The following is a 23,162-nucleotide window of genomic DNA, read 5'->3' as shown; positions in this document are numbered from 1 at the left end:
ACTGCTGAATTCATTTAGGTTAGGCTCAGTGTGAGCAGCAAACCTCATGGCTGTAACATCTGACCTCATTTTGGAATATATTTCTAACTTCTTCCCCATTACCTTCTTATTGTGCCATCCTGCCTAATGAAGAGGTCTGAAGAAATGAAAAGTTTCATGCTCTTTTGTCTCATTTTCATTGACCCCAACTGAGGTATTGTCTGGCTGTGTAGTTTGGATTTTTTCCCCTTTCTGATGGATCAACGCAGTTACTGTTACTTTTTCACATAATTCTTTCCTCATTTTTGCAGCAACTTCTGCTGACCGCTTTTACCGCATTGACAGATCTCAGGTACAGAGATGATGTTGCTTTCCTTTTAACTTCTTGATTGATTGGCTGATTGATTGATTGCACAGGATTGGGTTCTCTGTTGTAATAAGAAAATAGGGGACTTGTCAAATGTGATCCTTCTCCTATTATATATATTTGTCTCTATTTCTTCTCTCCAGAGACTCTCAAGGGCCCCTAAAACTGTCAAAAATTAAATTAAATTAAATTAATTAAAATGAAATGAAATGAAATGAAATAAAATAAAATAGGCTTATTCCTTTTTTTTACAGTTAGAAAGGGAACAATGAGTGCCTTAAGCTGCTCATTTCACACAAAATTTCAGCTCCTCCCAATTTCGTCATATTATGGTGTCTACTTGTAGTATGTGAGATTGCTTCATATCACCGTATAGAAATGCAACAGATTATATATACTTCCCATAATGATGGATTATTTTGCTTTATTGTTGCATGGAATGATAAATTAAAATGGTAGCATTGATTCACAATTGATGAATGAATTCACAATTCATAAATTCGTAAGTCCAATCTCTGAAAAGTAAGATTAATCTATTGTTAAATATTAGCATCACAAATACAAAACTTGAGAAACTCCAAAGCATTGTCCTTACGGTGATTTTAATTTAGAGCCCTGTTCTGCCAAGTAAATTAAACAGCTCTGAAAAATCGGCCCAAGGCACCCAAGGTCAAAGAAGATTTAAACCAAGAAGGATGAGTTTTGCTCTTCTTGCTTAAATCAGTTTGATGTTTAATAGCATAGATTCTTCATCTTTTTTCTTTGCTTATCTTCCTGAGCTTGGGATAGCTACATTAAAAAGAAAATCTTAGAGTTTATCTTGGTGTTTACAGTTCCACAAAAATCCTAATCCTCTATTTGTGAGATAAGGTAACTCTGGAAATTATGATAATGTTGGGCCTAAACAAAATATTCACAAAGCTTAAAAACATATCAAACTAAAGTGACAGCATTTGTCAGAAACATACCACTTTATGTGTTTGTTGGATACTATGGAAGTTTTACAAACATGGAAGTCATTCTGATTGGATTTGCTTTTATTGATTTTCTTTTAATCCATTTAGTTTCTGTTCAACTGTGAAACAGAAACCAAAATTGTGTTAGTCCTTTGGGGAACTTGAGAAAGGTCTGATGCATCAGAACAGTGGCTTGTCCAGCTCAGCTATTTCTACCTGCTGCAATTCAAAAGAAATTACACAGCACAATCCTAGGCATGCTTACTTAGAAGTAAGTCCCACTGAATTCAGTGGAATTTGCATGAATAAGTTTGCATCTCTTGCAATTTGGTAATGAGTTTACCATTCTTTCAGCCGCTTCACTTGCCTGTCTCATTTTAAAGACAGGAAATGAACCTGAGAAATCAAGATTTATCCTAGGCACTGAGCAGATGGATTTCCTGTCATGATCTCATTATCACTGGAGCTAACCCATTTACCAAGGATCTTCCTATATAACCATCCAGCTTTTGGTAGACAGTAGAAAAAGATCACTAAACTCACAATCCAGCGGTGCTGACAAAAATAAATGTGGCGCCTTTCCCAGAAATGTATGGTATTTTGGGCATGCATGGTTGGCTGGCTGTAGGCAAGCAGCTGGTATGAGTAGAATTTTGATCATTCTCCATGTATTGACTAAAGTCCATAGTTTCTTACCTCATATTTGGGGGCATCAGCCTTCTGCAGATGCCCCCAAATATGTTGGGACTACAGCTTCCAGAATTCCTAGCCAGGATGTCTGGAGTATTCTGGGAGTTACAGTTGCAGCTGCAGTCCCAACATTTGGAGAGTTTCCTCTTGGGAAAGGTAGATTTAGAAATTAAATTCAGTTCCTAAATACATAATCCTGAATGCATAGAATTGTGCTGTTGATTGCGATAAACAATTGATCTTTTATTTTAATATCACTGCTGCAGGAACATTTGCACTTTGTGACAGAAGTATCGCAGGATGAGATTTTTATCCTGGACCCAGAGTTGGGGGCAGTTCAGCCAGCAGGAACACCTCCAGGAATGCCTGATCTGGTAGTAGAGCAGGCCTCTGGGTAAGGATGATTTTCAGGTTTCTGAATTTTTTAAGTTGTCTTGTTTTAGTTCATACACAATTTTCCATATCCACAAAGATGTGTATCACATGGAGGTTTCTGTGCAACATTTTTCTTCTTCCTCTAAAGAGCTTTTCCCTAACTTGATCTTTTTCAGATGCTTTGGGCTATAACTTCCAGTCATCATTGGCTATGATGTATGGGAAGCCCAAAGCAACTGAAAGATACCAGCTTCTACAACATATCTCTATTTATAGCTTCAGCATCTGTCATCACTGGAGTGTACAGTGGGAGGGGGACACCTTAATCCATTCCCTTCCCCTGTTGTATGCTCTCTTTTTAGTTGTGCTTCTAATATTGCTGGGCTTCAATTCACAGTGGCCCAAATATGGCCAAAGATGAGGGATGCTAAGAGTTGTAATTTATAGGCGTTTGAAGTGCTGCAGTTGTTCTAGACCCATGAGAAATCATACAGGTAGTTTTTGGGTTATAATAGCAATTGGGACCAGAATTTCCATCACCAAGCCATGTGGTCATAAAGTGTGATGCCACATGACCTCACTACTTAGTGATGGCAATCTTGTTGCCGTTGTAACCCCAAGACCACAAAGGTTGTTACGCAGGAACAGGCAGGAGTCCCAGGCAAGCAGATCAGCGGGATGTGGGTGAGGCAGGTGGGCAGGTGCCACAGGCAGGTGCTAGGGGGTGCATGGGTGCTGTAGGGGGGGTGGAATCGGGGTACTGTGGGCAGGTGCTAGGGAGCACAGGTGGGTGTGCAGATGCTGCAGGGGGATGAGCAAGTGCCGCAGGTAGGCACTAGGGAGTGCAGGCGGGTGGGCGAAAAAGCGGCGGGAGCAGGAGTGACTTGCAACCTGCTGCCAGCTTCCCCATTGATTTTGCTAGTGGGAAGCCAGCAGAGGATGTCAGAAATTGCAGTCATGTGACCATGGGGACACTGCAAGGACCCATCGTAAGTCCCCCTCATTCAGCACCGTCATAACTTTGAATGGTTGCTGAACGAGTGGTTGTAACTTGAGGACTACCTTTATATGCCTTTATAACCACAGCATTGAAAGCAGCTTGGAGCGATAATTGTAGCATGGTAAATTGATAGGAAATAGATTATTCCACCTTCATGAATGGCACAGTGACATTCCTGTTGAAGATTGTGTTACAGGGTTTCTTGAAAGTGAAAATAAAACTTCAAAGAAAACATAAGAAAACAGTCTTTTTTCCTTTGTGTATCCAAGTGTATCCTAGAGGTTATTACAGATTATTTATAAGTGCAGTCTTTTTGAAACACTTATGTCACATAGTAGAAAACAGTATACTAGGTCCAAGATGAAATCACAAAATAAAGAAATTAAAGGAAAATAAACACTTCAAAAAACCCCTTACATATAGATGCAGTTAAATGCAGCATGGTGATTAAAAGTAAACCATGGTAGAAACCTGTATTAGAGCATACAATTATTGTAATTACAGGACTAACAATATAGATATATGTAAGTTTATATTTAAATAGTTATCTTGTGTTTCCAAAAAAAATAAAAAGCAGTAGTCCATTAGTCCCTTATAAGATACCTGTATGTGCCTTTCATCCATCTCAAGCCTCACTGCGTTAGTTTCGTGTGTGTACCATTAGTACAGCAATTTTTATACAATTTTGTGGACTTAGTCCAGGAAACAAATAAACAAGAGGATAAGATAGTATACAATTGTGCCAGAAATGCTGGGAATCATTGATTGCACCAAAAAACAAAACTGGGAAAGAGGCTGCTTTGGGAAGCAATGGTGTTTTCTATTTGAAAATGTTTCTTTTCCCAGAATGTCAGATCGGTGGAATCCTGCTATTCGAAAGCGCATGTTGAGTGACAGTGGCTTGGGGAAGATGTCCCCCAACTATGAGGTACCTGAAAAACAAAAGGAGGCCAGCCAGGCACACATGCTGCAGTAAGAGTCCTCTGCATTTCTCTGCTTGGTTCTGCACTGCTTCCATCATCAAAGGCAAACTAACCTACCCTGTAAAATGCATTTGGATACATTCTCTACCTTTTTTTAAAATCAGTGTCTTTGGCCATGTCAGTTTAAACCAGGCTTTCTCAACCAGGGTTCCGTGGAACCCTCGGGTTCTGCTAGAGGTCACTAGGGTTTCCCTGGGAGATCACAATTTATTTTAAAAATTATTTCAAATTCAGGCAACTTCACATCAAAGAGGTAAGTTTCATTCTTAGTTTGAGAACACTCTTAATGCATGTATGCAGGCCTACCCATGAAATGAATATAATACTTTTGTAACTTCTGGCCTATATTTGAGCCTGAATGTGCAGGGGTTCCCCGAGGCCTGAAAAATATTTCAAGGGTTCCTCCAGGGTCAAAAAGTTGAGAAAGGCTGGTTTCAATTATGTTGCATTTTAAGGTGAGGTTATATAGAAGGAGAATGTAAGAAGGTTTCACTGATCCATCCAGCTCAACAGTATCTGTATTAGCTAGGTTCAGTCTTTATGCTAAAGAGTACAGCAGGTCCCTGTCCTTAAGTCGCATTTGTATGTAAATTGCAACAGTTATTTAGCATCAGTTAGTCAAATGTTTGTCTTAGTATATAGTGTATATTTTGCCTTTCTATGCATATAAAACACTTAAGAAACACTTCCAGATATATTAAAACATCTTAAATATAATAATACACAAAGTTGTATTGTGTATTTAACCCAAAACATTGTACTTAACTCAATTTTTTAAGGTAATAGTCTTTTGGCAGTCCATTCTTAACTAGTGGTTGTCTGTAAACTGTGACTTTTTTTAACCGGGGACCTGCTGTATTTGTTGAGCATACCTCAGTGGCTGGGTTCATAAATAATGCTGAGCCACAAACCATGATTTACAAATTACAGTGTTTGAGCTCACAGGTTGTGCTAAACCAGATCAACATTTGACTTCAATGTTTGGCTGGCAGCTGTTCTTCATGGGCTCAATTTCCCAGCCACATCTGGAGTTGCCAAGGATTGAACTGGAAGCCTTTTACTTATAAGGCATGTACTCTACCAGGTTCAATCCAGCAACAACAGTGTATGACTAAATCTGGGAATGAATTCTAAGGTTAACACTGGTGTTTAGTTGCTGTCAAAATCATTTTACGATGGCAGTAATAGCTGAAATGACAGATTGCATAGTGCAAGTCTCAGAAACCTGTGGCTCTACAGATATTGTCGGACTATCATGACCATCATCTTTCATTCTTTTTGACACTCATGAGGACTGGAATCCAACAACATCTGATGTCTTGAACATACAGCTGATCCTCCCTGTAACCAAGCTCTGCTGGCTTGGTCCTTGCAGAGTGATTCATCCAGTCCATGTAGATAGCCAAGCCCAGGTCCTGTTGTAGCATGCAGCAGTCTCAACCATCCATGAACGAGTTGTTTTAGGCGACAAAATTATATTCATACAGCCACTGTAGTTGCATACAACTGTTTATCCTCTTACAACATAATACTGAGGTGTTCATCATAAAGCTTGGGAGTACCAGTTGGACCATCCTCCTCACTATTTAAATATTTTAAAACAAAAACAAAACACCCGATAATTTGTTTCTAGGAATACTTCTAGCCTCAGGTGAGATCCATTAGGATCCATTAGGTTTCTTAGAAAATGAAAAAAAGGAAAGAAAGAAAAAGAAAAAGAAAAGAGGAAGGGAGGGAGGGAGGGAGGGAGGGAGGGAGGGAGGGTGGATAGATGGAAGGCTAGAGTCCAGTGTTTATGCCTTCTTACACTGGTAAATGGGGGAAGTTGAAAATATCCTGCAGGGTTGGGACCAAAGGTGAGGTCATATGGCATTTTGATAAATTGATAATTGGCTGTTTTCTGTGAATAATTGTCCTTGCTGCAAGTCATCTTGTGCCTAGAATGTATTCCCAAAATTGCAAGTGTGTGTGTGTGTGTGTGTGTGAGAGAGAGAGAGAGAATCCTTGAAATAATTGTTCCATTTTCTCCCTGCCTCCCTGGTCAATCTGTTAATCAGAAAAAAAAAACCCAGGTATTTTCCCTTTTTCTCCCCTCTGTTCTTTGTATTATTTTCCTTTCCTTTTACTCAGGGTATGCTTTTCTATTTCATTTGAAGTGAAGAAAATGATGGGTAATCATGTCCTGTTGGAGGAAGTAGAGGTGTGACCATATGTCAGGTTTTTCATCATTTCAGCAGTGAAGAGAGGCACCTGGTAATGAGATCTCCATAGAATTTTGCTTCTTCACAAAACTTCGGATTAAAAAGATATATCCATACTGGGAGGATGGAGAAAATGCTTTTTCTGATCAAACCGTCCATTCTTCTCCTTCTTTTAAAAAGGGTATTTGAATTGAAAATTATACCAAGAAAACTTTGTTTTAGAGTCAACAGTTTTGTATGACTTAAATAGAGGAAATGCAGTGCTAAACCAAAGAACTGAGGAAATAGATTTGTATAAAACTTGCACATGCTAATTTAAATGTACACATATACATTTAGAAAAAGGAGTGATAAATATGATCTAAATATGATATGTCATTAGAGAGGGGAAACCATCACCTTGATATGTGTTTATTCTCAATGAAGTCCTAGTATACCTTCATGCTGGTAAGAACAAGAGGTTCCTTTTGATGGTTCTTAATAATTATTGGACTGAACAGGGAGGACGATCTGCAGCTGCCTGAATTTCACTCAAGTTGTACCAAATTTCAGTGGCACAATTGCTGAAAAATGGTGGTCTTGTTTCCCATTAATATGGAATGGAAAGTTCATGAAAATGGAAATGTAAGCCCCCAAATAGGGTTAATGTGATTGGTAAAAGCAAAGAAATGGGAGGAGAACAACCATGGGGGACTTTCACACATGCAAACTACCTTACTACCATAAGGGAATTTTCTACCATTTGATCCCAAGAGGCATTTGCACTGGCTTTTCATTTGAAAGGCATGGCAACTTCAGTTAGGGTAAATATATTCTTTGCAATTCTCCTAATCCAGAGTAAGAAACAGTTTGTGCTTTACTTACTTATATCAGTGAAAGATGGCTTGTGCTTTCTTGGTTGGTGACAGTGTCATATGAATTCCTCTAGGTGGCACTCAAACGTCAAGGATAACAATCTGTATATCACTTCAGGAACTTGCTTCAAACTTTGTGTACAAAGATTAAACGGTTTAAAAGAGCGATCTGGCAGAAATACTAAAATAAGTGTAGATATATCTTAAGATGTGGAATAGATTCCCCAAATCTGGGGCCCTGCAGATATGTTTCTCAGAATTCTTTCTCTTTATGGCTGCAAGGTATAAGTTGTTGAAGGACATTACAGAGGGAGAAATAACCAGAAGGAAATAGAATCTTATAGTTGTAATTTGCATTTTCAGCTCCTCAAATTATTGTGGAAATAATAGTTCAGTGTTACCACCTCCAACTTTCCTAGAACACACTAGGGGAAAAAAAACCCAAGACCATAATTAAAGAGCCATCATCAGCCTGTCTAAATTGTTTTGTCCAACTATGTCAGGATAACATCTGAAAAGTGGAGAAATAAATAAAGTTGCTTGGATTTGTTTTTTTGTAGCTTTTAATTTGTTTATTTAGGTATGATCTAGGCACTGTATTAAAGTAAATGGTTTGGCTTCACATCAACATCTTCGGACAGCTACTGGGGTTTCAACAAGTCTAAAGTCTGCCCTCAGCATCCCCCTTGTAAATCTTACCCTGAGTTAGATCTCTGAGAGCTGATATTTTTATTTGATTTCCCATAATGCCCTGAAGGCATCACATTCCCATAATGCACTAGAAGGGACTCTTGGCCACCTAGTAGTCTTTGACCAATTGTTTCATTCAGTGTTAAGCCCATCAGAGTTCAGCTACCAAGCTCATTCACATAGGAAGAGAGTCTACTCATTAACCCTTTACTGAGGACCCTCTGTATTGGCTCCTCCATGGCCAGTTGGGAGCCAATAGGATTGGATTTGAAGGCAACAGAATTAAACCAGTGTGAAATGCCAAAGAGGAATTTATGGAATAAATATTAAGAGAGTTAAATGATAAAGATATACTATTCCATGCCCCTTCAGCACGCCAGGGATCCCAAGAGTGGCAACAGATGGACCTACTGAAGTTGCTTAACAGTCTAGTGGGACTTTGGATTTACACCAAGGTTCAAACTGTCTGGGGATTTTTGCCACCTTTTTATCCTTTTCTTAAGAAACTGGGAGTCTAAACAATAACAACTGGAGATGGCTTGGTAGCACATCTTATCAGGGACTTGATCATAACTTCAGACAGTGGAACCTCTTTCAAGAATATTTTTAGGAAAGACAGAGTCACTAGCAGAACAGCACCTGATGACGTATCTGGCCAATACCCTGGAAAGTGACCCTTTGTTTATGAGAACATTATTCTTATGCAGCTATTGGTCCTTCTCCCCTTGGCAGTTGTTAGATTAGGGAGCTAGTGTTGGCCTCTTTATGTTAATGGTTACAAGAAGAATACGGATAAGAGACAAACAAGAAGGACTAACAATAACAATGATGCAATCCATAAAGCTCTGCTAAGTAACTCTTTAATCCTTTCTGCACAGGTATTTCTTTTATGTGCAAAGGGAATAAGGGACTACAACATTAGCTCCTTGCCAATCTTCCGCAGTGCCAATATACCCTCTCAAGCCTGAAACCAAACCTGAACTGAACCTCTGTGGAAAAGATGGAATTGCTGAAAATGGAGACAATTTGCATTGTTACCATGTGTCAGCCCATTACACCATAAGTGTCATTCTTTGAAAGAAAAACAACTCATAAACTATGCCCCAAAGCTATGCATGGATACACAACATGTGGCATCCCAGATGTTTGTTTGTTTTTATTCAATTTATAGGGTCACTCAATTGACTAGTGATTCAAGGCAACTTACAAGAGGGTTAAAAGCACTGATAATAAAACAGTAAAACAATAACCACATTAGGGGAAATTGCTCCAGACAGTGCCTGTCAGAAAAGCTGGATTTTAAAGCCTTCCAAAAGGACAGCAAGATCGCAGACATGTAGACTTGTGGACTTTGATGGGGGGGTAGGGGTGGGGGAAGCATGCTGCCAAGCCAGAACTCCCAGAAGACAGCTCCAAGAAGACAGCATGGTCAGTAGTAAGGGAAGGCTACACATTGCTTTTGGTTATAAAACATATTTTCTCTGGGTACTGAATTAACCCATGTTCTGGGTTTGCCCAATGCATTTAATCATACAGTATATGTGGATTAGCATAATACCCTGAATCAGTGTTTCTCAACCTTGGCAGCTTGAAGATGTGTGGACTTCAATCCCAGAATTCCCCAGCCATCATAGTGAGATTGCGAGCTTGCTGGCTGGGGAATTCTGGGAGTTGAAGTCCACACATCTTCAAGCTGCCAAGGTTGAGAAACACTCTCCTAAATGATACAGTACTTTTTTTTTTTTTGGATATGGTACCCAACTGATAGGTTTATGGTGGGACCTGGTGGAAGTTTTGGCATTGTGTAGGGATTTACTACTGAGAAGGGTGGGTTTTCAGGACTATGAAGTGAGTTGGGCTAGTGTTTGAAGAGTGGGTCAGAGATAGAAACTCAATATTGTAGATCGAGAGTGGAAATTGTGAGTGGGGAAGTGAAGACCTGTAGAAGGTTTGCTGAATCAGAGAAAGAATAGAATATCAGAAGTAGTACCTGAAGAAGAAACTAGAGTTGAGACGAGTAAGATCATTGGTGGAGTGGGTAGGGAGGTGGCAGAGGCAATGGCATATCTCTCACCTTTGTCACTGTGGCTGCTGGGGAAAGTTACCATTTTTGTCAAAATTTGCCCTCCTGGATTTCAGGTATTTCAGCAGCCAAAAGTCCAAGGCAAGGAAGATGATCCTATGTGACACCTTGACAGTTTCCAATTGTCCTGTCCCTCAAGTGACCAGTTATGAACACTTGTATTGGAAACTGGGATGTAGAGACAACATAGGGATAACCTGTGTACTGTCCACCTTGTGGGTCAACAGTATCCCTTCCTCAGCATCTTGATCACATCACAAGTCTGATAGTAGATTTTCTCTAGCTGTTGGTGCTAGGGGATTTCAATCTCCAAATTTTGGGTCTGTGGTCTGGGTTCATGCTCTCCATGGCATCCATGGGCTTGCCCCAAGTGATCACAGTCCTGACTCATACAGGGGATCACATGTTACACCTGCTTTTTTTAAACCTTAGAGTACATGGTATAATTTGAAGATGGAGGCCATTGTCATCAATTCATGATCAGATCATGTGTTTCCATGTGTCTCATCAATTCCCTGTTTTGGGGAAATAATAAGATGGGCTGGTCTTATTAGACCTATTTGGTACTATTGACTGACTGAGAAGTTTGGGAATTGGGGTGCATGGTTTCATGGTGATTACCATGCCCAACAGATTCCAGAAGCCTAGCACAGTCTGGACCAAAGACAGCAGCACCCTTACTGGAGCCATCTAAGGACGCCAGAGGCAGCAGTGGCAACTTTTATGATCCCGTTCAAGGGTTTGTAATCATGTTATAAAGCAAAGGGAAAGAATGGGAATCTGGAGCATGGAATTATAAAGCTAGCGTATAGAAATAAGTATATAACCTAAGAAATAGATTTACAAAGTAAGTACAGGTAGTAAGTACAGGTAGTAGGTGTAGAAATAGAAACAAAATAACAAAATATTATTATATATTTAATCTATTATATTTATGAAGAGTAATAGAACAAAAGGAACCAGGTTTAAGAGAATAAGGAGAGAGATCATAGTCAATGGATTTAAGTTAACTGGGTACAATAAGAAATCTCTTACAGTATAGGAACTATGGAAAATAAAGACTCACAAGCCTAATCACAAACTTGCTAGTGTTTCAGTTTCTACGAAAATGCTCATTTACTTTTTAAGTAATAGACCACACCCAAACTGTGGGTTAAACATCTGCCATCTGTGTAGGTGTTGTGTCATCTGCAAAAGAATCCACAACAAATGCCTGTCTGAAGCAGAGAAATAAATGGGATACAGTAAACATGTGCGTCCATACATTGCATATTAACACCCTTTCAAGCTTTTCTTTAGAAAAATAAATAACTTAGAAGAACAATTTCAGAGCTAAGGGGAAAAACTAAAATTCTAAATTTAAAGAGAAAGGATTAAAGAATGAAGAAAGAATTAAAACATTTAAACACAGGATTTGCTTATTTAGTTAATTAGCGAACATCTTTCCAAAGCGAGATAGCAAGTTTGCAGAAAGGCACAACTTGCTGAGTAAAGAAGAGGACAGAAAAATACCAGACATGGTCTATAAAGGTATTTTGTTGTTTGGCACTTTATATTCTTAACAGCTCTGCTTAAAACGCTCTGGGTGGCGGAGGGCTCCAGTTTCTGGGTTGCTGGTAAAAATAGCTGCTTTAGGTTGGTTTGGCGGTTCTCTAGAGGCATTTGTCTTTATGAATAATGCACTGGATTGCTGGAATTTCTCTTAAAATGTGCCTGGAGGTGGATCATTGAATTGTCATGAATCTCCAAATCCCATGAACCCAGCTCTGCATTGCAAATCCCTTCTCTTGATTCCTTCCATTCAAATGCATACAGTGTTCTCGCTCAACCAGGTTCTAGCAGATTTCAAACTGGAAATTTTGAAAACCAGTCATCAGGTCTTTAGAACAACTAGTTCTTTATAATTAGCTGCTTTTGGGCATAATGAAGTTTCAGACGGGTTTCAGGTGCTAAGTTCAGGACCTGGCTCTGTGAGTTATCATGAACTGTGTGGTAGAGTAGATGCCTCCCAATACTCTGATTCTTAAAAGAGTTGCTGGCTTTTCTGGCTGGTGTAAGTTTTGCATGGCCAAGAGAAAATACTCTCATTCCATAGGGCAGGGATAGGGTGGGCTTGCAGGTGAAGATCCACCATGCCACAGTTCCATCAGAACATGCAGTCTTCAGCTGCTGCAGCAAGCAATCCTTCAATCTTGTATTGCAGGGTGAAATTCCACAAGTGAGGAATGGTGCCTATCCACACTGGCTGTGTTCATAACATACACTAAACAGATAGATTGGGACCAGCAGATGCATGTGCACAAATGCTAACTTTGATTAATGTTAAACTTGATTAGTATTATTGGTTGGTGGGTTGCCATGTTGTGTGATCCTAGGTTATGTAGTTCAGTGTATTGTATAAACCCTCAGATTGGGTTCATTCTGTAACATTGCCAAGCATATTGTATGAACAATATAATATGAGCAGTATGACCTTGACCATTTATCTTTTCTACTGAATCCAGAGGACTGTGATATTAGCATCCTGTTTGCTATTTTTCAGGATTGAGTTTCTTCATTTTCCAGGGGAAATGTTCGATTTTAGGGTGTATTTATTTTATTCAATTTATGTGGCTGCCCATCTCACGTTAAGTGACTCTAGGGTTCCCATTCTGGCAAACCTGCATGTTTAGGTGTAACGATCCACATGCTCGAGCATTCGCTCAAAGACAGTCCTGAGACTTGGGTTCTCTTAACTGTTTAATGAAATGAAGCATCCGGTACAAAGCAAAGCTGCAAATCGATTCTTTCCTGCGCATTCTACAATTTAAAAATCACATTGTCTACTTTCCCCCCCTTCTTCCCATCAAAGCATGTACTTCCCTGTTTGCCAACAGATGGCTGATGGTGCTCGGCCGGATGGCCTTGGGCAATAAACACCTAGCCTAAACAAACAAATTTGCACTCCAAGTCAACACCCCCTCCCCTCTGGTGACTCCCAGTCTGTTGACACGGGTTCGATGAAGATGGATGTGAGTCTGATCAGGATGTTCTGAGGACATTGTGATCAGGGAGTATGACATTAGGGCTGGCTCAGACTGTCATTGCCCTTTTCCCCCACAAATACACAGACCTGTGTCTACTCCATGGTCTGGTCAGTTAGGCTACAAACATTACAGTTTCCTCAGCCAAATTTATCATAGTGACTTCCCCCCCTCCCTTGCTGCTTCTGGTCTTTTCAGATGCAAGGCTAATTGCCTCTACCCATCTTGTGGTGATAGCAATTCTACTGAGGCATACTTTAAAAGCTGCAACCCAAAAGATGCTCACTTGTAATTATAAAGTGGATAATTGTGTGCTGTTTCTTTCTGAATTTCAGTAATTGCAAGTACCCGGGCTTAGCAATCTCCTGTGCTGCTGGCTGGCTACAAAGGGTAGCAGTGGGACTAAACTATAGAAAAGTCGTGGAGAGCTCATTCTCATAGGCACTTGTTGTTGTTCATTCGTTCATTCGTTTAGTCGCTTCCGACTCTTCGTGACTTCATGGACCAGCCCATGCCAGAGCTTCCTGTCGGACGTCAACACCCCCAGCTCCCCCAGGGACGAGTCCGTCACCTCTAGAATATCATCCATCCACCTTGCCCTTGGTCGGCCCCTCTTCCTTTTGCCCTCCACTCTCCCTAGCATCAGCATCTTCTCCAGGGTGTCCTGTCTTCTCATTGTGTGCCCAGAGTATTTCAGTTTTGCCTTTAATATCATTCCCGCAAGTGAGCAGTCTGACTTTATTTCCTGGAGGATGGACTGGTTTGATCTTCTTGCAGTCCAAGGCACTCTCAGAATTTTCCTCCAACACCACAGTTCAAAAGCATTGATCTTCCTTCTCTCAGCCTTCAGCTCTCGCAGCCATATGTTGCTACGGGGAACACCATTGCTTTAACGTACTCCTTTCCCAATCTTAAACCAGTCCGTTGTTCCATGGTCTGTTCTTACCATTGCTACTTGGTCGTTATACAGATTCTTCAGGAGGCAGACAAGATGACTTGGTATCCCCATACCACTAAGAACTTGCCAGAATTTGTTATGGTCCACACAGTCAAAGGCTTTTGAATAGTCAATAAAACAGAAATAGATGTTTTTCTGAAACTCCCTGGCTTTTTCCATTATCCATCGGATATTGGTAATTTGGTCCCTAGTTCCTCTGCCTTTTCTAAACCCAGCTTGTGCATCTGGCAATTCTTGCTCCATGAATTGCTGAAGTCTACCTTGCAGGATCTTGAGCATTACCTTACTGGCATGTGAAATGAGTGCCACTGTTCAATAGTTTGAACATTCTTTAGTGCTTCCCTTTTTTGGTATGGGGATATAAGTTGATTTTTTCCAGTCTGATGGCCATTCTTGTGTTTTCCAAATTTGCTGGCATATAGCATGCATTACCTTGACAGCATCATCTTGCAAGATTTTGAACAGTTCAGCTGGGATGCCGTCGTCTCCTGCTGCCTTGTTATTAGCCATGCTTCTTAAGGCCCACTCAACCTCACTCTTCAGGATGTCTGGCTCTAGCTCACTGACCACACCGTCAAAGCTATCCCCAATATTGTTATCCTTCCTATACAGGTCTTCTGTATATTCTTGCCACCTTTTCTTGATCTCTTCTTCTTCTGTTAGGTCCTTGCCATCTTTGTTTTGGATCATACCCATTTTTGCCTGGAATTTACCTCCGATGTTTCTAATTTTCTGGAAGAGGTCTCTTGTCCTTCCTATTCTATTGTCTTCTTCCACTTCTGCACATTGCTTGTTTAAAAATCATTCCTTATCTCTTCTGGCTAACCTCTAGAATTTTGCATTTAATTGGGCATATTTCCCCCTATCACTGTTGCCTTTTGCTTTCCTTCTTTCTTGGGCTACTTCTAGTGTCTCAGCAGACAGCCATTTTGCCTTCTTGGTTTTCTCTTTCTTTGGGATGTATTTTGTTGCCGCCTCCTGAACAATGTTGCGAACTTCTGTCCAGAGTTCTTCCGGGACCCTATCTACTAAGTCCAGTCCCTTAAATCTATCCTTCACCTCCACTGCATATTCCTTAGGAATATTAGTGAGCTCATATCTAGCTGATCTGTGGGTCTTCCCTAATCTCTTTAGTCTGATCCTAAATTGTGCAAGAAGAAGTTCGTGATCTGAACTACAGTCAGCTCCAGGTCTTGTTTTTACCGACTGTATAGATGTCCGCCACCTTTGGCTGCAAAGGCTGTAGTCAATCTGATTTCGGTGTTGTCCATCTGGTGAAGTCCATGTATAAAGCCGTCTCTTAGGTTGTTGGAAGAGAGTGTTTGTTATGCAGAGTGAGTTGTCTTGGCAAAATTCTATCAGCCTATGTCCTGCTTTGTTTTGTTCTCCCAGGCCATGCTTACCTGTAATTCCAGGTGTCATTTGACTGCCCACCTTAGCATTCCAGTCTCCCGTGATGAAAATAACATCTCTTTTAGGCGTGTTGTCCAGTAGGTGCTGCAGATCCTCATAGAACTGCTCTACTTCAGCTTCTTCAGCATCTGTGGTTGGGGCGTATATTTGGATCACTGTGATGTTAGACGGCTTGCCCTGAATTCGAATTGAGATCATTCTGTCATTTTTTGGATTGTATCCAAGCACTGCTTTAGCCACTTGACTATTAATTATGAAGGCTACTCCATTTCTTCTGTGGTCCTCTTGTCCACAGTAGTAGATCTGGTGGTCATTTGATGTGAAGTGGCCCATTCCAGTCCATTTCAGTTCACTGACGCCCAAAATGTCTATCTTTAATCTTGACATCTCACCAATAACCACATCCAATTTGCCCTGGCTCATAGATCTTACGTTCCTGGTTCCAATGGTGTGTTGATCCTTAGAACATCGGATTCGCCGTTCACCACCAGCACCGTTGGCTGCTAGCCATCCTTTCGGCTTTGAGCTAGCTGCATCATCACGTCTGGGGTTAGTTGAACTCATCCTCTGCTCCTCCCCAGTAGCATTTTGACCATCTTCCGACCTGGGGTCTCATCTTCCGATGGTATACCGACATATCTCTGGTTGTACTGATCCATTTAGTTTTCACGGCAAGAATACTGGGGTGGGTTGCCATTACCTTCCCCAGGGATCGCATTTGGTTTGACCTCTCTGTCATGACCTTCCCGTCTTGGGTGGCCCTTCACGGTTTAGCTCATGGCATCATTGAGGTGCTCAAGCTCCAGCACCACGACAAGGTAATGGTCCTTTGCTGAAGCATAGGCACTTAGGCAGAGTTAATAACTCACAACATGCTTTTATTTATTTATTTTTATTTATTTTATAAATAAAAATAAATGATCCTTTGCTGAAGCATAGGCACTTAGGCAGAGTTAATAACTCACAACATGCTTTTATTTATTTATTTATATTTATTTTATTTATTTTCTATCCCACCTTTATTATTTTTATAAATACCCCAAGGTGGCAAACATACCTAATACTCCTTCCTGCTCCTGTTTTCCCCTGTGAGGTGAGTTGGTCTGAGAGAGAGTGACTGGCCCAAGGTCACCCAGCCGGCTTTCATGCCTAAGGCGGGCCTAGAACTCTCAGTCTCCTGGTTTCTAGCCCATTGCCTTAACCACTAGACCAAACAGGCTCTTTTCCCTTCATTTGGCCCCCCAGATAGTACAACAGTAAAAATGGTACAGGTGAAGAGTTGACAAATATGGTTTGTGAGGGACAGAAGTAACATCAATCCGTCCCCCTCCCACATCTAATTATTTTTTGAATGGGTGGGGGTTATTTAATTTAGGCAGTTGGATTAAACCCTCATCCATCAATGCCATACACTAGAAATGCTTGATAAGAGATTGAATTATTTGACTATCTAGACCAATACTGTATGGTAGCAGTGGATTTTCATAGCCTCTTCTCCTGAATGTTAGCTGAAGGTGTCTGGGATTAAAGCTCATATTTCCTGCCATCAAGACATGAGCTTTGCCACTAAACTATAGATTTTCTTCTCAACAGTGTCCCTGATCTAATCCACCCCCTTGCCTACTGCTAAAATGCCAGATTGTATGAACCTTTGGCCTAAACTACAAAAGCAATTATTTTGTTATTTTCTGGCTTTATCTTGAGCAGGCTCAAGAGAGAGACTGACTTTTCAGCTCCACAGTGGGACTGAAGGACCTAGGAATGGGGAAGACAGAACTGGTGGCAATTAGATTCTTAAATTTTATCCTCAAGACTGCTGAAAAAGGGGAGGCAAAGATTGTAGGACAGCTTTGGGAGGGAAATCCAAGGCTATAACAATACACCATCCAGTTCCATCTATTAGTCACCTTCTATTATTCTTTCTACATTTGTCATTTGTTATTGTTAATGTAAAGTACATGGGACTTAATATTACAACTAACTTTGTAACAATATTATTGCTCAAACTGCTTAAGAATAGGATCTTTATATTTGCTTTCTTCTTTTCTTTTTTAGGGTAATATCTAACAAAATTTGTGTGTTTCTGTACTTGAATACAGTGAGAACAATGTTGCCAGCAGTATGTTATACCACTTCTAATCTTGGTTTGGCAGTTTTAGTGTTAGTTCAGGATGCCGAGTGGGCCAGGGTCTTGCTGGTGCTAGCAGCAAGGTATGTTTGTTAGGGTAAAACGAGCAATGCTAAAAAGTGTCTATTTTAGATCTAAAATGTTCTGATTTAAGAGGTTTAATATGGTAGCTCGTGTGATTTGGTTCTACATTTTTACAGCTTGCCATCCCATCCCATTTCACCTTGCTGATACCTCTGCAGAAATCCTAACAAGTACACTGAAGTCTCTTCTTCTTCTTCTTCTTCTTAACTAAAGAAACCAAACAATAAAACTCCTTGGTCTTTGTTTACTTGTAGGTCTCCTGTTTCTTCAGAAGATCAAGGTAAGAATCCATTTTCATAAATTCCTACACTGAATTTAAAACTGATTCTGGTGGGAAGGGGGCAGTAAAGCGATATCTGAAGAAGAATTTGGTGTACAGAAATAACTAAATGTTGATGTAGACACGGATATTGTGCCTCTGTGATTTCAGTTAAATAGAGTCTATCAGGTTTTGTAGAAAAGCCATGGGTGTGCTTCAGTTCTGTGATGAATCTGGTTCAATAAATTTGCATTTTGCTGTAGTAACATTGTTTGGAATATAAGTTATGTTATTCATTACATTAATTCTTGGTCTGTAGAGAAAAATGGGATGATAGTAATGATTGTGAGCATTTATACATCATTTTAGAAGGTTATCCCCATTGTTGGTCATTTCTACAATGCTTCGCAAGTTACAGCAGAATTATTTCCCCATACTGCAAGTTAGCAGTTGTAGGAATGGGATGGTTAGGGGCTGAGAATACTGGGGCTTGCCTAAAGCTATCATACCAGTTCCTGGACATAGCAAGAATCAAGGCCTTTGTGATTTCACAATGTTAAGAGAGTACACACTGTTCTCTTCCATCTTTCCACTGCTGAGTGGTACATTTATTTCACTAGATCCTTGCCAAAACCTTGCCTCTTATTCCCATGCTTCAGAGGAAACATTACATTTAATAGGCTGTCCCGGATACCCATATCAAGCAGCTTGTCCATGGACAGTGATTTTTTGATTGGTGTTACAGGATTTCCTTACCTTATCTTATTACTCTCTCATTTTATCTATTAATTGAGTGTCAGATGACAGATAAAGTATTTCTTTGTGCATCTTCTTGATTTTAATCCTCAATATCTATCCCTGCTATCTATTTTTCTTTTCTACTTTCACTATTTTCTTCCTCTGCACAAAATCCTCTCATGTTCTATTTACCACCTGTGCCACTGTGACGAGGGACTACAGCTTGATCAATATCCTTAACCGCTCCAAAACTATAAAAGCAATTTATGAGCTTACTTTGAAAGGAAGAATCAAAGCTGTAGCCACGTATCATACCAAGGACATTAAAAGCTTCTGCTTAATGACGGTGAAATAGCTGGTCGAGGAAACACACTACAGTACCACAGAGCAGCACACTTAAAAGTCAAGAGCAAGAACTGAGATTTCTCTTTCTGATGCCAGAACATTTAGCACTGATGCTTTAAAAACTGCAGTTTTCAGACGAAGAATTTACACCAGCATAGCCTTGCCTCGGGGAGTTCTATAAGCAACTTGATGGCCTTCACTGGCTAATAAGGGATGTGCCAACCTTAACTGGCCACTATACCAGTCTGATATTCTCCTCTTCCTATTACTTTAAGGCTCCCACTCCAGCAAAGCTTCAGAAATATTCTGTTGTATCAATATTCCTCAGCTATCTACCAGGTCTTCAGCAAAGGATCGTTACCTTGTCGTGGTGCTGGAGCTTGAGCACCTCAGTGATGCCATGAGCTAAACCGTGAAGGGCCACCCAAGATGGGAAGGTCATTACAGAGAGGTCAGACTAAATGCGATCCCTGGGGAAGGTAATGGCAACCCACCCCAGTATTCTTGCCGTGAAAACTAAATGGATCAGTACAACCAGAGATATGTCGGTATACCATCGGAAGATGAGACCCCCAGGTCGGAAGATGGTCAAAATGCTACTGGGGAGGAACAGAGGATGAGTTCAACTAACCCCAGACGTGATGACGCAGCTAGCTCAAAGCCGAAAGGATGGCTAGCAGCCGACGGTGCTGGTGGTGAACGGCGAATCCGATGTTCTAAGGATCAACACACCATTGGAACCAGGAACGTAAGATCTATGAGCCAGGGCAAATTAGATGTGGTTATTGATGAGATGTCAAGATTAAAGATAGACATTTTGGGCGTCAGTGAACTGAAATGGACTGGAATGGGCCACTTCACATCAAATGACCACCAGATCTACTACTGTGGACAAGAGGACCACAGAAAAAATGGAGTAGCCTTCATAATTAATAGTCAAGTGGCTAAAGCAGTGCTTGGATACAATCCAAAAAATGACAGAATGATCTCAATTCGAATTCAGGGCAAGCCGTCTAACATCACAGTGATCCAAATATACGCCCCAACCACAGATGCTGAAGAAGCAGAAGTAGAGCAGTTCCTCATACTCTTGTGCAGCACCTACAGCACAAAAAAACCAAGATTATGGCAACCAGCTTGATTGAGAACTGGCAAATAGAGGGAGAAAATGTAGAAGCAGTGAAAGACTTTGTATTTCTAGGTGTGAAGATTACTGCAGATGCTGACTGCAGTCAGGAAATCAGAAGACACTTAATCCTTGGGAGAAGAGCAATGACAAATCACGATAAAATAGTTAAGAGCAGAGACATCACACTGACAACAAAGGCCCGCATAGTTAAAGCAATGGTGTTCCCTGTAGTAACATATGGCTGCGAGAGCTGGACCATAAGGAAGGCTGAGAGAAGGAAGATCGATGCTTTTGAACTGTGGTGTTGGAGGAAAATTCTGAGAGTGCCTTGGACTGCAAGAAGATCAAACCAGTCCATCCTCCAGGAAATAAAGCCAGACTGCTCACTTGCGGGAATGATATTAAAGGCAAAACTGAAATACTTTGGCCACATAATGAGAAGACAGGACACCCTGGAGAAGATGCTGATGCTAGGGAGAGTGGAGGGCAAAAGGAAGAGGGGCTGACCAAGGGCAACATGGATGGATGATATTCTAGAGGAGATGGACTCGTCCCTGGGGGAGCTGGGGGTGTTGACGACCGACAGGTAGCTCTGGCGTGGGCTGGTCCATGAAGTCACGAAGAGTCGGAAGCGACTAAACGAATAAACAACAACAACAACCACAAATCTATCAGTTACTCTGGCAGCTGCCTAAAACTGAAAGTAATCCTTTTCCAAGCATGATTCTCACAGAGAATTTCTCTTCAGCAAGATTTACCGAGACGAAAGGGTAGGGGTTTCAAACCTTCCAGCAACTGAATTTTTGCCATTTAGAACCAATATATCCCCATGTGCAATTTCTTTTCTGACAGCCTTCCTGTGATCCATCAAGGATGTAGGTCTTTTCACTGATAATGGAGCAGCTTGTAGCTGGCTGAATAACAGTCTCCTGAATCTTTATCAGTCTGGGCACTGACTGTTACCCCATCCTCCCAAACCTTAACCATGCATGTGGCTGAGTTTTGGGGAGGATTCACCCTGGTTCCTCTTCATATTTTCAATCTTCCTGCACTTAAGAGATTACCCTATGGATAAGTAAGACTGGCAGATACTGTATTATAGCTCCATGCCTATGAGACTCTATTCCACTCTCTTCCATTACTGCATGTGTTTAAGCAGTTTTAAGGAATTATTTAATGAAATTTGCTTTTTTATTGAATAACATACTTTGTTGGATAAGTACATGATTTATTGTATTGTACATGCTGGGCTGAAGATGGCTTCTATTACTGTCACTTTTTAAATTTTTGTATCAGCTATAGTTTTTATAATCTGTTCTTTTAGATATGTAATTATTTTGTGTTGTAACTTTCTGTTTTGGAAGATTTCTTGAGTGTATTTGAGTATAAAATGTTGACAATCATTTTTAAAATCTTATGTAGCTTTTTCACTAGGCATTTTTCTCCCTTGATTCAAGGTGAAACTATAAGTTATGTTGAAGAGGAAGGATAAATCTAAGCGGCTGTTTTTTGTTTTACTTGAATCCAGGTTGAGACACTTGATGTGGGAAGCTTTAATCCTGTCCTCTTCAGCCTTAATAATAAAAAGATTGCTGCTCCTTGAATAAAATGATGGCTGTAGGTAAACAACACAAATAATAGTTTTGTTAACATTTTTTTAAATTTACCCTGAGCATCTATAATAGACTAGGCCAATGTTTTTTAAACTTTTTTCTCTCAGGACCCCTTCCCACTTTTAAAAATTATGGAGGACCCCAAGAGAGCTTTTTTTCATATTGGTTATATTTATCAATATTTACTGTTTTTAAAATTAAAATTGACACATTTGCTGCTGCTACCGTTTCTCACGATTGCTTGATGTGATTTTAATATTATATTATTTTTCAACATACACTGGCAAATAATTCTGATTTTGTGGACCCATGGGAGAGTCTTGGGGGTCCTAGGTCCACACTTTAAGAAACATTGTACTAGGTTATTATGGGCTGGACAATGTTATTTATTACACTTTTACTCAATCTTTTTTATGAACAGCTGAGGACAGCCGTTAATACTTCCCAAATTGAGGGAAGTTGGTAGCTGGTCCCTGGTCTCATGTGATTCATTTTCATTAAAGATGCTGAGAAATTAACCCAAGTCATGGGATCTATCATTAAACTATCACTGAGCTATAGTCTCTTTATAATTCTTACCTGACCAAGTTAATCTCCTTGTCCCCCTTTCAAGGAATTCTCTCAAGAACCACTATCTCTGCATGGTTTTTTTAATTGTTACATTTGATGAACCAGTTCAGTGGAACTGGTTCCTATGATTAGTGAGATGAATAGTTTACTGGATTGGTCAGAATATTAGCTTATAGCTTATACCACATTCTTTGATATTCCCCTTTTCTGTACTGCCCTGCTGGCAAAAGTTACTTTCTCATATCAAGCCTTGCCAGTAACTTGCTTAGCACAGTATAATCTGCAATGCAGGTCTTTCTTTCTGCAGTTTCTACAAGTCAACATGCAGTCCTTCCTAGGATGCACTTTCATTTGCAGTCAGAATGCACTGCTGACTTGCATTCAGGTTCTCTCTTCCTCTTGTCAGAGCCAGTGACAAAAAGGATGGAAGATAAAATCCCTGCATTGATTGCAATTCCTGTGGGGTCTTTGCTGACAAAGAAATAAGTGTGAAACTCTCTATATGAGTAGATGCTGCCTGTGGTATTTTGGGCAGTGAACAAGGAGCTGCACAGCCTGAGAGCTAGCAGGAAAAGTTCAACAGGGAAGACTAACTTATTGCTTCAGGCTCTGTAGTTTGGGGAAGAATGGGTCAGGGTCAGAAACATCACTACAAGCACTGTAAAAAAAATGGTTTATCTCCCTGAAATATGACATCCACATCAGTAGCTTTCTCATTTGCTGC

At 40.4% G+C, this 23,162-nt stretch overlaps 1 protein-coding gene across 1 annotated transcript in view; it reads left to right on the top strand.

Annotated features, from left to right (window-relative positions):
• The window catches only part of DGKI (diacylglycerol kinase iota), a 220,799-nt gene that overhangs the window by 167,096 nt on the left and 30,541 nt on the right, over positions 1–23,162 (top strand). Inside the window, exons 26-29 of the mRNA XM_063308888.1 lie at positions 291–331; positions 2,259–2,386; positions 4,214–4,339; positions 18,039–18,064. Coding sequence (XP_063164958.1) covers positions 291–331; positions 2,259–2,386; positions 4,214–4,339; positions 18,039–18,064 — 321 coding nt within the window. The remainder of the gene's footprint in view (positions 1–290; positions 332–2,258; positions 2,387–4,213; positions 4,340–18,038; positions 18,065–23,162) is intronic.

The sequence above is a fragment of the Candoia aspera genome, chromosome 7, assembly GCF_035149785.1.
Source record: "Candoia aspera isolate rCanAsp1 chromosome 7, rCanAsp1.hap2, whole genome shotgun sequence".
Taxonomy (NCBI): Eukaryota; Metazoa; Chordata; class Lepidosauria; order Squamata; family Boidae; genus Candoia; species Candoia aspera.
Note: the sequence above shows the minus strand (reverse complement) of the source record. Positions and strands in the feature narration are given on the sequence as shown.